An 18399-nucleotide genomic window follows, 5' to 3' on the forward strand; every position below is an offset into this window, starting at 1 on the left:
ACCCGTCTTAAAAGAAAATTGTACGTGACATATACGACTTGCACGTGTAACGTCCGTTTGTTTTACGTTGCACTCGCAATCATTTCAATATGATTTTTAACGCTACATTCAGCCACAAGAGTTACGACTGGCAAAACCCGTAACACACACAAACGATCATCAAATACGTACAGCTAGTGGTGACAGAGGCTTTAGTTGCATCATCAGAACAACTAAGCGATTATAATAACTGGTAATAATTATAAGTGTCTATCATTTTGATTAAATATGAAAGTGGTAAAATTTGGACGTTTTAGTTTCGTTTTAACATTCCATCCGCTCAAATTCAAATTTACGTTAATTGTGCTCCAATTAGACGCCATGGTGTTATGGTTTCAACTGCAGATATTAGAAGCCATGGCGTTAAGGTTTCAACTGCAGATATTCAGCGAAAGTTGTCGAAAATAGCTCGTTTGAGGCTTAAAGTCGATAATATTTTGTAGAATAAACATAACTGTCTAGAAATATTAGCTATATTTGGGCTCGGGTCAAAACGTGAAGTGGGTTCAGCAAGCCTAACCCTCTGTCACGTTTTCTTACCCCGCCTAAATATTGCTTAACACATGACTTTTAAGACAGTAACCATGTACTTTATATTAATGACCCTTAATATGTGATGTTATATATTTATTTATTACTTAAATGTGTCTGAATATTTTAATAATTCTATAAAGTTCATCATTTCTGCCTTTGTCAAGTAAAAAATAGCCATTATTTGTAATCATCTTTGAGATGACACCCCCCCCCCAAAAAAAAAAACAACAAACAAACGATGTGGTAAATGTCTGATTATTTTATCTTTAAAATAATAATTATTTCAGTAGAAATTTATGTAAAAAAAATCATTAAACAATCTAGGGCAGAACAAATTAGACCCAGCCTCCTTAAAAACTATATAAGCCTATTTTAGAGGAAATATATCATTAAAACTTCGAAGTAGGAAAACTACTTAAATTTTATTTATAAAATATTGGGAAGGAAAAGCAGATGGCTCATGTAATATGATATCAAATTTTAAATAGCGAAACTAATATGAGACTTAAATATATATATATATATATATATATATATATATATATATATATATGTATATATATATATATATATATATATATATATATATATTTATATATATTTACCTCAATGGCATTTGGTATACAGGGTTATCATGGTAACATCTAGGTCAAGTTCGATATTTGGTACGATCGTGCAATTTTTAAAAGAGTTATGGGTCTTGGACGTAGAAAGATTCCAGTTATTTGCAGTTTCCGCTCATTTTCTTGATAATATCTAAGTCAAGTTCGATTTTGGGTGCCATCGAGCAATTTTCGACAGAGCTATGCCCCTTGGACGTAGGAAAAAAACAATTCTTTGCAGTTTCTATTCATTTTCTTCGCAGAAGATGCACATATTAAAATGATATTTGGTATACAAATTTATCATAATGATATCTAAGTCAAGTTCGATTTTTGGTATGATCGAGCAATTTTCGACAGAGTTATGCCCCTTGGATGTAGAAAAATTCCAATTATTTGCAGTTTGGTTTCATTTTCTTCGCAGAGGATGCACATATTGAAATGAAATTTAATATAAAGGTTTATCATAATAATATCTAGGTCCAGTTGAATTTTGGGTAAGATCAAGCAATTTTTGACAGAGTAATGTATTTTTAAAAATTCAATTATATGTAGTTTCCGACCATTTTATTCGCAGATGTTTCCAAGGAAGGGGGGCATAAGTGTTTTACAAACATCTCTTGTCTATAATACCAAACTACTTGAGTTATGATTTTTTTCTTACCCAGGTGGGGGTGGGGGTATCAATTGTGAGCTTGCTCACTATACCTTTAGTTTCATATTATGTTATGTAAATTTCAAATTTATAAAAGCCCATTAAGAATAAACAGTTATGGTATTTTGTTTATTCTTTAGAGGGATATAGGTTAATGCAATTCGATCATTTATAATTATTTCCTGAATCATTATAGAGTGTGTCTATTGAATCATTTGGTTCATCACTCGTAACGAGATCGTATTTAGTAATTATTAGTTTGTTCTGTACAGCTCTGACAGTCTGTGGATATATTGCATTCATTCACAATTTTTTTCGATAGCTTAACTGGTGTAAAGTACTTCTTTCATTTATTTTCCTTTGTCGAGTTTCGACTGCGTTAAGCTGTAATGAAATGGTATGATTTGGTGTGAATAAATGTCTTGTATCTAAAACATTGCCAATAATTACATCGTACACTGGGTGTTCCATACACTGTATCGCGTGGCGTTCGTCCAAACATGGGGTATTGATAAACACTTCTGCCACCGGAGTAGTAATTTTTAATCCGTTGGCTAAGACACACACTTGCTGCTTACCATGTACAAAGCGTTTAGAACAGGCTTTGCCTTTTTGTTCAACAGTTCCACCTCATCCGGATGCCCTCAAAACTGTTTTTATATTTCAATTAGCTTGCAGATATCAATACCCTAAAATAAGCTGTAATTTTGACACTGCAGTAATAAGCGAATTGTTCACCATCAAATCTATGATAAAATCTGAAGGTTAGCTACTAACAGAACAAACATGTTTTTCCTCACCATTTAATAAAACATATCCTATCTGATTGTCTGCAGAATTGCTTTTTACAGTATGTCCAACTTTAAATCCTGCACTTTCTAGCTAACTCGATTACATTAAGAAATTTTTGATAAATCCTGTCGGTTTTACTTGCTGTCTTTTTTGAAATCCGTTCTCTACTTTGGATTGTTCTGTGGGTGTTTTGGGAGTGAAACTCTAATAACTCATGAGTACTGCCTGAAATATGCTCAAGGTTCTTGAATACCAATATTTAATATAAAAAAATTACTGTATGTTTTTGCGTCAGTTAATTTTCATCTAAAATACGTATGAATGCAGTACAGATCTGATACAGATATGTAATTTCAAATAACTCAATTTAATTGCAAATAAATCAATATTTCAACACTGTCACGATTTTTGTCTAATAATATCCCAGCTTTATCAAATGCCCAAGCGGTCAGTTATGTGTCTTTACAAAGCTGTTCAGTTGCTTTTACGAGCAATTCAGCATGGATGGGTTTTATTTTTTTTAGACAAGCGCTTGTCAATTTCGACATTCTCAATGTCAACGCAGTATTTCCAGAGAACATTTTACTTTTTTGGCGTAATACATCTGAAATTCGGATTTCAAGAGGGTTTTAGATCGGCCTTTTATTTTGATGTCCAGGGGTTGGAAACTATCGGTACACGCCGCTGGTACAATCACAACTTTAATACCTTTTTCCTAAATACGTATCGAATAAACTGTATTTCTTATTAACTGATGTTTTGGTATATCTTTAAAATCATGCAAAAACAGAAGCTTAACATTTATGTTGTTATGATGTCATATTTTATTATCCCTTTATTAGCATACATATAAATGGGTAACCTCATCTGTATTGCAAAAATTCATTATTCTACAACATGTTTCTTTTTACTTTTAAGTCTGCTGACAACCCCCGGAAATATGTCGATGCTTTATATTATCGTCTCAGTCAGTTTTACAACTATTGTAAGTATCATTTTTTTTTGAATTCGACACATTTCCTTTAAATGCACTAACGTGCATTTTTTCGATTTAATGGTAATGATTTAATTCGTTGCAGTCCTTGGCGTTAAAGATGTGTCCCGAGTCTATTCCAACTGTTTCCATCGTAAATCGGTGTCCTTCCAATGCCACGGAATGGGTATCAGCGGCTAAGAGGAAAAGCTGTAATGACCTGAGACAACTCCAAAGGTGTACAGCAGCTGATGACTTCGTATATCACTGTATTCTTAACAAGGATGCAACAATGTTATTAGAAGTTTGTGCACCAACACATTTAATGTCAGGCAAGTACGAAAACAATTGTAATGTACCTAATATTTATTTGGTGAAACACTGAACAGGAAAGATACAGCAAGATATTTTAAGCTACTGATATTTTCCTAGTAAAGTGACATTGACTATTGTAACATTTCTATTCGGATTTTTTCTATATATATTCACTATCAAGTCAAGTTCATGACAAGTCTGTATTGTCATAGAACGTTTAATTTGATTTTTTTTTAACCTAGTTGCTTGTTGTGTATAAGTTCATGATGTAATGATAGCGTTTGTCGTCCAAGTCTTATCAACTATATATCGGTCATGGATTACATTTAATATGCAACGATTTATTAAGCTAAACATTTCACGTACACATATTTGTTTCTCAGAGATATACTTTTTACGATTCTAAGATGAATATTTCCTATTTAGGGTACTGCGCCCGTTTTAGCGAGGTAGAGAAAAGAATTATTATTGACACAGGACTGGACTGTACAAAGTTTGATCCCCCTTGTTCGACCAGTTTTTTGTCCAATGAATCGTATAAATGTAAGTGAAACAATATGTTAATTTCTGTTTTACCACTTTGCATAAATCCTTTAAGTTTCCGTTCTTCTATTTGTGAAACAAAACAAAACTTAAAACTTAGGACAAGATAAAAACCTTAAACACAAAATACATCTAATTTTAGACCAAACGTGCTACAAAAATGCTGGTAAAAATCTCAAAGGCTGTGAGGTATCCCAAGAGAAGTATGCTATTCCTAATTATGATATTAAAAGTTTCCATATTATAACATCAGGTCATCTTATCACCAAAGAAGCTCTTTATTTTTGTAGAAACTTACATTTTACCACAGCCAATGTTACCTCTGTAGTATTAGCAATCATCATACTACTCATATTGATTATTATCGGTGTTGGATGCACGTTAAAGATAATAAAATGCGAAAGTAGACCGAAAAGTAGCAACCCAAAAAAAGTAGAAGAAACAGAAGGTAAGGCATTAACGGGAATAAAAACCGCTAAAAAAATAAAAAATACATCATTTTATACATGTAATGATAGATTGGTAGTATTTTAGTATTATATCTTTTTTAAAATTACCTCTTTTATTTATATATTCTCTTGGTGGTAGAAATTGAAGAAATGAAGGATTTAATAGACGAAACGAATACGAGCATTGCCAAACCTCAAGAAGGTATTTTGTATGTGAGGAAAGCTAATGACATGTAACTATATAGGAGAAATAAACCCCAATGTAACTATATCTAGTTATTGTCTACGGTAATAAAACGTTGATACTAGCTAGAAACCATATAGAAAACGATAACTGATTTTGCTTTACTTGAATTGACATAAGGACATCTACTGTTGATTAAAAAAAATGGAAGGTCATCAAAAATGGCGTGGCACTTAAATTACTAAGATATAATAAGTTATTGTTTGTTTAAATAAAAATGACCTGTTCATTTTTGACATATTTTGCAACCATTTCATGTAGCAGCATATACAGGTGGCATTGTTATATACACTGGTGTTGTTTATATATACATTTTAGTTATTCGTCTATATTATTTAACACTTGAGTTTGTCAGCTCATGTGATCTCGTCAGTTATTAGTACTTTCTTGAAATGGAACTTTTTAGAATATTTTATTCAAACATATCAAGTAGTTTACATTTGGCGAACGCATGCTAGAGCTGTTGACGAGACATTTTTATAAGTAATTAACATGCCATAACATTTAACATTAACATTTGTTTTAATATCTTTGAGATTTCCTTGCACATGCCCATGGATATCCCCACATTTTTTGGATACTATGCTTTCTCTGAAATCAATGCCTATTTTTTGCGTACATTTATCATCCAAACATTTCAAGATACTGCAAATATTTAAGACAAATATTTACTAGTTTTGTTTATTAAAATATTTTGTTGTTTTATTAGATCTTCCAAATGATATAATACTTAAATTACTCGGATATCTTATGTGATTTCATCAGAATCTAGTAGTCTTTATTTAAAAGAACCTTTATTTTTAGCTCACCTGAACCAAAGGTTTGAGTGAAATTTCCTGATCACCTGTTGTCCGTCCGTCAGTAAACTTTACACATATTTGACTTTTTCTCTAAAACCACTGGGTCAAATTCAACCAATTAAACTTGGTACAAAGCATTCTTATGGGAAGATTCTAAATTGTTAAAATGAAGAGCGTAACCCTTTTTTTAAAGGGAGATAATTGCGAAGAGTGATTATAGGCTGTGTGTTAAAAATCTTCCTCTCAAGAACCACTGCACCAGAAGTGACAATATTTTCACCAAAGCTTGTATATAGTGAACATTTGAAATTGTAAAACTTGTGACCCTCGGGCCAAAATTGGTGCCCGGGCGAGGGTTCGAAGTTTAACATAGAAATACGTAAGAAAAATGTTTAAAAATTGTTTTTCTCAAGAACCACTGCGCAAAGAATGCCAATATCTACATCTAAGCTTGTATATATAGTAAAAGTTCAACATTTTAAAAATCGTGAAACTCGTACCAAAACTAGGGACCCAGGCGGGGTTCAAAGTTTAACATAGAAATACGTAGAAACTATTTGAAAATCTTCTCAAGAACCACTGCACCAAGAATGCCAATATTTACACCAAAGCTTGTATTTGTAGTAAAAGTTCAAAATTGTAAAAGTCGTGACACTTCGACTTAATCTAGTGTTGTTCATGAAACGGTTTCATAGGTCATACACATTGCATGACACTTAAATTAATCAGATAAATGTTATGAGTTCATCAGCTACTAGTAACTCTTTCAAAAAAAGTTTTTAAAATAATGGGGGGCTCTCCCAATCAAATTAGTGACAGAAGGAATCTAAAGTTTTTTGATCGAATACACTGCACTGTAAAAATATTTTTTCTTGAAAAAAAAGTACAAATTTTCGAGTTTTGCCAAATATGCTTCTACGTCGTGAAATGTTTAGCCGTTAACCGAGACGTTTATATTTTAAACATTTCGAGACCGGCGAGGTTATTACTTTCAAAATAGATGCAGTTACGCACGGAAGAAAGACTGACTTGATTGAAAGGTACACTCTTCAGATCAATATTTCCATACAAAAATAATTTATTCATGGAAAATATCCCATTAAAATACAAAACAATGTTCGTCCATTGTGTTGCACGTAACAATACAAGTGACGAACACCATGTCATAAGCGAGTCATCAATTGGTTTTCCTATAAATATTTGATTGTATTATACTGTGATAGTATTCATGTATTTGTACCCCATGTTTGATATCACAAACACCATAACTTATTATAGTTTCTGATATTATATTGAATATGTATCTACAATCAAACAGCGCATTGCATATGATGTATAACCGACATCTGTACAGTAAACAACAGAAGAAAATTGTCATTTATTGGCAATGTTTGATTATTGACTAAGCGAGTGAAAAACAGAATGACTACTGTGTAATGAACCGTGCTACATACAGTATGTATTAGAGTTACCGCACCCCCCCCCCCTAAATCGTACAATGCCAAAGTATAGAGCATTATGCATCGATTTTATCATCTTAATGTGCATAATCGTCTTAAAAACAGCAAAAAATTAACAACTAACAAACAACGTAAAGTCAATATATATACGTTTTCTATTCTGGGGTTTCCATGTAATCACTGGCGACAAAATGCAGGTGACAGACACGTTCTCTGTCATTTGGTTCTCAGAGTTTTATGGTCAGTGGATCTAGGCATTTTATGGCAACCCTCCATCGAGAACGGAATTCAATACCCTCCATAATTACAACAAAAAAGAATCGAACAACGCTGAAGCATAAACAGCAATATAAATAACCGAAACTGTAAATATGGAGATTCAAGCGTTGCAAACGAACAAATAACCACCGATAAGTTTCGTATTAAAAACCAGAACAAAATCGGGTAAATGTTTACCATTGGCAATCATCTCCGTAGATCTTTTATCCGCAAAAATCACATTGACGAAATTCGCTTTCTCTGTACATCTTGCAAGTCGAATCCTTTCTTGGATAGAATAAAAATAATGCGTATTCTTGAAAAGATGCAAAAGGACCTTAAACATGTACATGTACACAAGTAGTTGATTGGATTAGATATTCAACTGACATTTCACCGATTTAATGCAACAGCTGGAAAGGTTTATTATTGTTAGGTGTAAGTAGTAACAAATATATGTTTAATTCATTACAAATAGCATGAAAATACATGTTTTTAAAATTGAACATAGATAATTAAAAAAGAAATAATTTAAAGATAAAACGATTTCTTAGATGATTCATGCGGGTATGAAGGAAATGACGTTGCAGAACAAATACATAATCTTCGTAAGCGGATTATGTTATTGTTTTTCATCAATGATCGCTACTTTCATAGCCCGCATGAATCATCAAAAACAGCATTTTATTGTTTATAATTGCATCTTTCTATTAACTTATTCATTAATCATAAAAAAGTAATTAAAGTGAACTAATTATTGTTAATGTACATCAGTACGTCACAGAGAAGTCAGCCATTTATTTTTATATGGAGATCTGAGCTTGACTTCATAAGGATTATATTTTCATTTTTGTTGCTCAAGGTTTTGACTGATCGTAAAACTGGTTAAAACTGGATCATATGAAATCATGTAAAATTCACCCCCTGTCGTTTTTAAAGATACAAATAACATTCATTTACGTTTTTGAAAAATTGAAGAAAAAAAATTAAGTAGATGTAACTATTTACAAGTTAAAAGCTGTCAGTGTGACAGCAAGCCGATTTTATTTTATGTGAACTGTATCCATAACCCATTTGTCAACCCTGAATTGATAAACACTACCTATCCAATGATACCCTATATATGCAATATTTTGTGAGAAAATGACCCATCAACGTCCTATCTTGAAAACTATACGAGGAGTTATCCGTACAATAGCCTAGGGGTACCATATATGCAATATTCTGTGAGAAAATGATAAAGTTCAACAGCTGGTATTTTTTCCATAAATTATCAAAAATCAAAATCACAGCAATAAGCATATTTCTCAAATATGCCCAATTGATTTGCATAACATCAAATTCCTATCTTAAAAACTGCAGGAAGAGTTATCCGTAGAATAGGGGTTCTCTTTATGCAATATTCTGTGAGAAAATGACCATGTTCAACAGCTGGTTTTTTTTTCATGAATGATCAAAAATCAAAATTCCAAGTTATATGCACGTTTGTGATTTAGCTGCAATAATGTACCCCTCTCCCGATTTTTTTTTTTTTTTTTTGGGGGGGGGGGGGGGGCTACAACTACATAGAATCTTCGTAATGGTGCAAGTGCGGGAGTGATTCACTCCCGCAACGATTTTGTCTCAAATCGAATATAATTGACGTTAAAAATTGTATTTCTTACCTGAACTCAAACGTTGTAGATGTCTATGGCATAAATTATTCCAAAAATATCAAGTAGAGTCCATATAACGGTTATTTTCCGTGTATGAATTTGTCCGCCATGTTTATTTTGGGACAGCCAATTAGAATTCAGGAGCGGATCTTGAACTGAATATAGGACTTCCCCTATTCTAGACATAATTACGCGGTATATATGAATTTTCCATTATATACAGTTTCCTCAAATGATGTTTTAGTGATATAACGAGGTAAGATCGATTATATATACTGACATTCACATCATCAAGCCCATCAAAACTCCAAGCGTACATGTAAATCCCCTAAAATCTGGCGAGAACTGCCATGGCTGCTGAAAAAGACCACTGGTAAACATATACCGTTAGTTTGTTCAACCTGAATTAAAAAATCATTTTATCTAAAGGAAGCCAAATAAAAGATCGATCTTTTCAGACCGAAATCAACCGCATTTAAAAATTAATTCTGCACCATTACGGAGATCCTGTGGAATTGTAGCCCTCTCCAGTAAACACCAAATATAAAAAAAAATCGGAGAGGGCTACATTATTGCAGCTAGTTTGTAATATATGTATAATTGATCTGCAAAATATCAATTGCAATTGCAAATCCAATTTATATGCACATCTCTGATATATATATAATTGATCTGCAAAATACCAATGTCCTATCTTGAAAACTGTAGGAGGATTTGTCTGTAAAATAGGGGTACCCTGTTTGCAATATTTTGCAATGAAATGACTCATTTAAACAGCGGTAATTTTTTTCATAAATTATTAAAAATCAAAATCCAAATTATATGAATATTTTGCAAACATGTTCAATTTATCTGCAAAACATCAACGTCCTATCTTGAAAACTGTAGGAGGAGTTGCCTGTACAATAGGGATACCTTATATGCAATATTCTGCAAGAAAATGACTCAGTTCAACAGCTGGTATTTTTTTCATAAATTATCAAAAATCAAAATCCAAATTTTATGCATATCTTTCAAATATGTCCAATTGATCTGCAAAACATCAACTTCCTATCTTGAAAACTGTAAGAGGAGTTATCCGTACAATAGGGGTTCCCTATATGCAATATTCTGTGAGAAAATGACCAAGTTCAACAGCTGGTATTTTTTTCCATTAATGATCTAAAATCAAAATCCAGGTTATATGCACATCTCTTAAATATGTTTAATTGATCTGCAAAAAATCAATTTCTATCTCGAAAACTGTAGGAGGAATTGTCTGTACAATAGGTATACCCTATATACAATATTCTGCAAGAAAATGACTCAGTTAAACAGTCGGTATTTTTTTTTTTTTATAAATTATCAAAATTCAACATCCAAGTTATATGAAGATTTCCAATATATATATTATCAGTATCCGTAAAACATCGATGTTCTATCTTGAAAACTGTAAAAGGAGTTATCCTTACAAAAAAGGTGCTCTTCTGGCAGCCGTCCGCCCGCCCATTAGTCCGCCAGACCGCCTGCCATTTTCACCATTTCAATAACCGGATGTTTCCTTTGGAAAACCCGGTAAATAAACATGTAAAGGTCATTTCTTAATGTTACAAAACCGTTATTAAAATAGCGATATACAGTATATAAAATTGTGTACTTATAACTTCATATTAGAGTGATTCAATAAATAAAGAGATAATCGATTAAATCAATTCACACAAATATCAAACATTTTACCCCGTTTTAAAACTTAGCTTTAGATATAAAGGGTTGATATCAACCCGAATTTGCGCCGATATACCTTTTCTATCTTTTGTCTGGTTGTCATCAAAACCCTGCGTGTGATGCTCCCAAGAAACGTAAAAAATTCTTGTATGGTATAAAAATCTTGCACGCTTGGTGTTCCCTAATAAGGTTCTGAAATTAAACAATAGAGCGTCCCTCTTGTCTGTTTAGTCAGCCCGTGGGGTGACTTAGGTTAGGATGAACTTTCAATTGCGCTTGCGTAAGTTGGAATTCTGGTAGGGATGTTAACAATTCGTGGTAGAGAAATTCGAAGACGTTATGAAACCTTTCAGTTTTTAGGTCAAACTGCGCATCGGTGTATTGGAAGACTATCATTGAAGATCATCTGCCGCTGTAACGTAGAAAAATGACCGGGGGTCATTTTTCGAAGTAGAATAATGACCCCCCCCCCCCCCCAGTCAATATTCTACGCATAAAAATGACCCCCAGTCATTATTCTACGGAGAAAAATGACCCTTTTGCTTGAAGAATAAGTGTCATTTCATAAAAATGAGCACACTCTATACATGTATTAAGAAAAGTGACCCCTGTAGAATAATGACCCCCTTATAGATTTAAGGTAGGTCCCTACTCACCAAATTTTTGTGTTTATCATATACTTTCTCAAATGATTTATAAGTATTAATGCATAAAAGACCTAATTAACACAAAAAATGCAAAGGTTATCTTTCATTTTACCTAGAAAATGTGCCAGAGAAACATGTACCACCACATCTAAAAAAAACCAAGTCAAGACTTAATATAGTACAAAATATATTTTTTAAAAATCAATGCAAACAAAATTCACATAATAACAAACATATTTTAGCTTGACTACAATGTTGCATTCATTTTATACAGAATTTATGCATTAAAAACATTACACTTGCAGAAAAAAGAAAAAGGTTCACATTATTGCAAACAATTAAAAATCAAAATAAATATATTTTTCTACATATATCCACTTATTTAAAAAACAAACGAGTTAAGTATGATTTTTTTTCCTTTCCTTATCAAAATGGATCTTAGAAGGATACAATAAACACAAAAACACATGTGTCATCTTTCATTTTACCGAGTTATGATGTCAGATACACACCCATCCCCCCATACTATTTTAGGGTTAATTTCCTTATAACTGATATAACTTCAAATAAATATGATAAAATCAATTGATTGAAAAAATCAAATATGGGATTAATAGTAATTCATTTTCAGACATATATAACAGTTAAAACCAGATATTAACTCAAATATTGCTGATTCAGCAAAAATCAGCATATAGTTAAATGAATTTCCATTTATTGTTTGAAGGCAAAGTTTTTTTGGATTAAATATCAAATACAAGTATCTAAAGTATGTATTTTTAAAATCAGTAAATGTTTTATAAATCATTGCTAATATTTACAAAAATTGCATAGCAAAAAGACATACATGGTCAGTGAAGATTGATATTTTGTTTTTAGCATCATTTACATGTTATTCAAAATGAAATACATTAAGATCAATTATCAATCTCAGTTATTCAAATGTTCAACCAATCTGATAATTATATATATTTGCAGACTTAAGTGTATAAAGTCTAGGCTGATTTAAACCGGGTAATTCAGCGGATGATTCAAGATTACACCTAATAGAGGACCTAATAGTTAACACTATACGTTGAAATCACTTTCACCGCACACTGCAGCAGCTTGAACAATATCAGATGTTCTCAATGAATTAAAAACTCTTTTTGAAGCTTTCTCAGTAACATATTCATTATACCAAAGCGTTCATACCAAATCTGTTCTTTACTGCTAGGATTTTGGCAAAACCAATTTTTAAATTGCCAACACAGTCAGAAAAATCAAGAAGTTGCGTGCAATTGATTCAGGATAATAGGTTATCTGCTAATGTAACTAAATCCACAGTCTGTCTGCTTTTTCGATAACATGCCTTTTTATACGTTTCTCCTTTTGTCCAATTCACCAAAAATGATTGCATATGATCATGATGATGGTTCGACTAATATCAACTTGAGGATTTTAGCCTTCAATAAGACAGAAACATAAATGTTGATAATGACTACAAACATGGCGAATTTGAATAACGTCAGTTTATTATGTATAAAGATCAGTAAATAAAAATGAATAAACGAATGATATCAGTGCAAATATCACTTTTCTTCCAATACATGTAAATTTGTCTAACAATCATACAAACTAGAAAATTACGTTTCTAAAGATTATTTATGGTCTTAATTGTTTTCATCGTTTGACGTGTAGTAGTTTTAGGGTTTTGAATATATCATATAGCAGATGTTACATTTGCTATGAAAAAAGGATGCGATCACACACAAAAATATCATAATGACTTACCGATAACTAAAGATTTAGGCCACATGCAAGTGTAAAAACATTTAATATTGACTTTGTATCGTCACAGTGGTGTCCCGTGAATGGCGATCGCCCCTTGATTTATATATTTATTATATCCCCCTCAAACGAAGTTGGGGGGAGGGGGGGGGGTATATAGGAATCACCTTGTCTGTCTGTTCAAAATTGGTGTCGAGTCCATATCTTTCTTATGGAGAAATATTGAAAGTCTTTACGTCACACAAAGACTGCTTCTGACCTAAGGATGTGTCATGACCTTGAACCAAGGTCATTCGGGCAAGTTCAAGGTCACTGGCAGAAAAGGTGCAAAATTCGTGTCCGTTCCATATCTTTCTTATGGAGAAACATTGGACGTTCCTACTTCACACAAAGATTGCTTCTGACCTAATGATGTGTCATGACCTTGAACCAAGGTCATTCGGGCAAGATCAAGGTCACTGGAAGAAAAGGTGCAAACTTCGTGTCTGGTCTATATCCTTATGATGGTCAAATATTGGAAGTTCTCAAATCATAGAGATTGCTTATCACCTTACAGTGTGTCATGACCTTGACCTTAGGTCATTTGAGGAAGTTCAAGGTCATTGTTTAAAAATTGCTTAATTCCTGTCTGTCACATCTTGTTTTAATGGAAATAATTAGAAGCTAAAATTTGACACAAAGCTTGCTTATCTCAGGCCACATAAAATTATTCTTTAGATTCTCATCCCCGTCTCTCTAAAAATGGCCTGCCCCAATGTATTTTTTTTTGGGGGGGGATGTGTGGAAAAAAAAAATTCGGAAAAAAATCGGGCTCAGTATACCAATAATTCAAAATGTTTATATTAAATGGCTGCTTGACATGTGGATTTTCGTTTGATTCGAATCATGTTTGTTAACATAAGGATGCAAATGTCCTCAGGCATTAACAGTTACAATATAACTTGAAATAAAATGGAATTTAAAGAATAGAAATTGGTTTGTGTACTGATATTAGCATTAACAGTTTAAAAAGTACCTCCAGTTAGCATAGGACGTTGGTTTAAAAACCATTCCCACTTTCTTCTTAAACCGAGTGTTTTTCATATACATGTATAACCGGTTCTATTTTGCTCAGTGTAAAATTAAAACGGATAACGGTAAATTCCAGCTTCTGGTTTAACACGAGTAGGCACCTACTTTAATTTTTTCAGTGTAATTTTTTATTATTTGTGAATTAGTCTTTACAATATTGTAATTTTTACTGCAGTTTACAGAAAGTAACAACAAATTATATTCATATACAAATAAACTTAAGCAAAAGAAGGGGTATATCTTTGAAAATAAAAATTCTTCCGTAATAACAAGATACTGACGTATTATATAGGGTAATGGTTGTCATCTTAACGAGTTACATTTACATGTATATATATCATTATAACAAGTGACAACGCATTAAAATAAACTTATTTTGAGATACAAGACACTATGAAACAAAATATTTACAATTTCTGTTACTTTGATTAACATATCAGAATCCTCACCTCAAACCAACCCTGTCACCCCTGTCAGAACCATTTCATGTTAATATGTTTTAAAACACACATACACACTCTCTCTCTCTCCTCTGGTGTTTCCATGCATTCTCGTGACGTGTCTCTCTCCAGAACTAAATAATCATTCGATTAATTTGAGCACTGAAAACCTATTTTACATCATAAGTACGGCTTATTTTTAACTGTAACGGAATCTTGCTGTATTTTCTATATTGGTTATTTCTAAAAATGTCCGCCAGCTCTGTGTCCGAAAATATTTTTTCAATACCCTTCTCTGTGAAAGTTTTTAATAAAACATTTTTTTAAATATAATAGGTAAAATTGTCTTGAGAAGAATGGCATATGCAATTTGACTTCTGTACAGAAAAAATTACTGTCTAGCTAGTTACTTTTTGTTTATACATGTAATATGTGTACATGTAAATTGAACTGACTTATAACCGTGTCTGGAATCACCAGATATCCCCTAAATATTAGTTTTCAGTTTAATATTGTAATAAAATCCAGAAAGAAGTTTAGATATACACGTATAAAAAACCATAAATAGATATTATAAATTAATGTCAAATGAAATATTTCTTAAAGGCTATTAATGCATTCCCGTCTTTTACATTAAGATTTGAAACAAATGATATATCATGATAATATAGGATGGATTTAATTTCGTTATGAACAAAATCAAAAATGATATCTTAGATTTTAGAAATATTTTTGTTAGCTTGTTAGGAAGTTTTGGAGTAAGCATCTACCTTTTTGTACATATATGCAAAATGTAATGCTGAAGTTAGCAGCCACCTACAGCAGCCATTCAATAGGGAAAATCGTCAAAGTACTGAGAGTACTCGAGCAGAAAATATATTTTACTTTATTATCGGCCTCTTTAATATCAAGGTGATTAATACATCAATAGTTTGTGGTCAGCACTTTTCAGTACTATCAGTATCTTGATTATTCTTGTTTACAGTGGGGATCATTTTTTACCGGTGTCATGAAGACCCCTGGGTCTTTTTTCTTCAGAAAAATCCAATTATTCTACAGCAAGGGGGTTCATTATTCTACGTCGAAAAATGACACCCGGTCATTATTCTACGGGGTTCATTTTTCTTCATTACACCGCCACGGTACGGAGTCCACGTATATCTTCCCGACTCTTTTAACGAGATTGGAGAGTAAATATTGGAAGTTGTTTGCGACGAGACCTTGAAATTCAGAGAGCTAAAATTTTAAGTATTAAGTAGGTTTGCAGTCATACATTGTATGTACACAGCTATACGCTTATCTCCTACTCTTCATGTTCATGGACAGCCATAACAATATGGGTGGAAACTAAATGTTCACGCACATACATGTATTATTATTTTTCTGGAAACTATTTATTTTGTATTTTAATAGAATGTGTATTCCTTTCTGACCTAAAATCAAAATTCCGCTGGATGACTTTCTTAGCTTTTTTAAAAGCTAACCTTGTTTTCTTACTATCGTATTTTGATTCATCATAGGTACATGTACTTGTAGCACATTGACAAGACTATCAGTTTTAGTTAGAGTCTGATTTATGATCAATTTCTTTATTGCAAAATACAAAGGTCTTACAGCAGTTATAACAATCTTGTTCTCAAGAACTACTGAGTCCATTTCAACGTAGTTTAGCATAAATTATCCTTATGGGAAGGAAAATATAAATTGCAAAAATTAAGGGATAATTCTGTTTCAAATCTGAATTATTACGAAAATAATAATAAAGGAAAGGCGTGTTTTAATCAGTTTAATAGCTTCGGGTTCGGCATCCGGTAAAATAGGTAGGCAAGATTTGGCCTGTGCAAAACAAAAGATTGGCAGTTATTAATCTGCCAATCTCATTAGAATTTCAGGATATTTGATGGACCAGTATATTTGTACTTGCTGTAAATATTGCTGCAAAATAATGCGTATTTGGAATTGACGGTTGCCGATCTGACCCGGCTTTTATTTCGCCACGGCCCGGGTTTGCATTCACATTTTACCAAGACTCGTATTCCATACTTCTAAAACGAGGTTCTTTGTTTAAAGCAGCCATAACATTATACGAAAAAGGGTCGATCTGACTATGATGGATTTGCTTGCTGTGCAACAGTTCGCGTATGAAGGGAAATTTTTGAAACATGCAAAATTGCCGATTTTGTGAAGTAAATTGAGGCTAAATATTTCAATGCGTTGACAGTTTTCACACATGACGTTGGTGTTAGCTTATTCTGATTTTCGTTTCGTTTTCATTATTTATGCTTTGAAACCTGGGAACTATCGTCTGTATTTCGTGATTTTTACGTATCAAATCAAACAGAGACTTCAGTAAATCAAACAGTTAACTGTTTATCTGCGCAAATTAAGCAAAATCTGATGTATCAAAAAAGTACTTAAATACAATTCATTCTATCGGTAATTCGGCATTATCTTTTGCGTAATCATTATGGTAGATAAATGCAATAGGTTTTGTTGAGATGCTCGGGCATTTTCTCGAAAATATAGGGAATTGGAAGTTAACAACTTAACAGTGTACCCCTACCAAATGTTTAGTTTTATATCTTGCGTAAGATTTTCTTATTCTGGTAAAAAATAGTATTTCATGAAGGTACAATGTCAAAGATTACATGTATGCAAAAATAAGTGTAAAAGTCGAATACTTTACAATATTTATTTTTTGTTATTCTATCGAGGGACCATAGCATGTGATTGCCTCATATATATCTATGTTTGTTCTGTGAGAAAAAATATTAGGCAATATGGCACATTGTTTTCTCTTGAACTGAAATGTCACATTTTCATTGGTTTAACCATAGCACGTGATTGCCTCATATATATCTATGTTTGTTCTGTGAGAAAAAATATTAGGCAATATGACCGTCATTGGTCGACGCTTCTCTTACTCATTTTACTCATTATACATTTCATAGTATTTCATACATAAACTGCATGCCGTAAGTTCTTAAAATATTTGGAGTAGTTGCCCTTTGTAATTCTTTGAAATAAGAGTAGTTGCCCTTTGAATATTGACGTCACATTGTTTTGTCTGGCGCAGAACAAAATGGCAGCGTCGAAATTCGCTCAAATCTCTGCAGAGGAAAGGGAGAAAACATTTAAAATTGAATAGCAACAAAACAATATAAGTAAAGATTTTGAAAGAGTATTTGAAAGGTGATATTGAAAATTTTGAAGAGTTTAAATTAGTTCAAGAGGACGAGATGTTAGGCATCTTGTACATGGCTTTGCGAAGACCATCGCTATTTGTGAATAAATATGTCGCTTGATAGTCCTCGCCATATATGAGATTGATCAACTCATTATATTTCCGTAGTGAGTCAGTAACTAACCTAATAAGTAATCATATCTTTTGAACGCCCATTGTTGCTCAGGTGAGCGATTTGGCCCCATGGGCCTCTTGTTTAGTTGC

General features: G+C 32.6%; 1 protein-coding gene across 1 annotated transcript in view; it reads left to right on the forward strand.

Moving 5' to 3' along the window:
- Window positions 1-18399, forward strand: part of LOC128184889 (uncharacterized) — a 54953-nt gene that overhangs the window by 9964 nt on the left and 26590 nt on the right. The window contains exons 2-4 of the mRNA XM_052854526.1: window positions 3541-3607; window positions 3702-3927; window positions 4337-4453. Of these exons, the coding sequence (XP_052710486.1) occupies window positions 3541-3607; window positions 3702-3927; window positions 4337-4453 (410 nt within the window). The remainder of the gene's footprint in view (window positions 1-3540; window positions 3608-3701; window positions 3928-4336; window positions 4454-18399) is intronic.

Source organism: Crassostrea angulata, chromosome 5 (genome assembly GCF_025612915.1).
Source record: "Crassostrea angulata isolate pt1a10 chromosome 5, ASM2561291v2, whole genome shotgun sequence".
Lineage (NCBI taxonomy): Eukaryota > Metazoa > Mollusca > Bivalvia > Ostreida > Ostreidae > Magallana > Magallana angulata.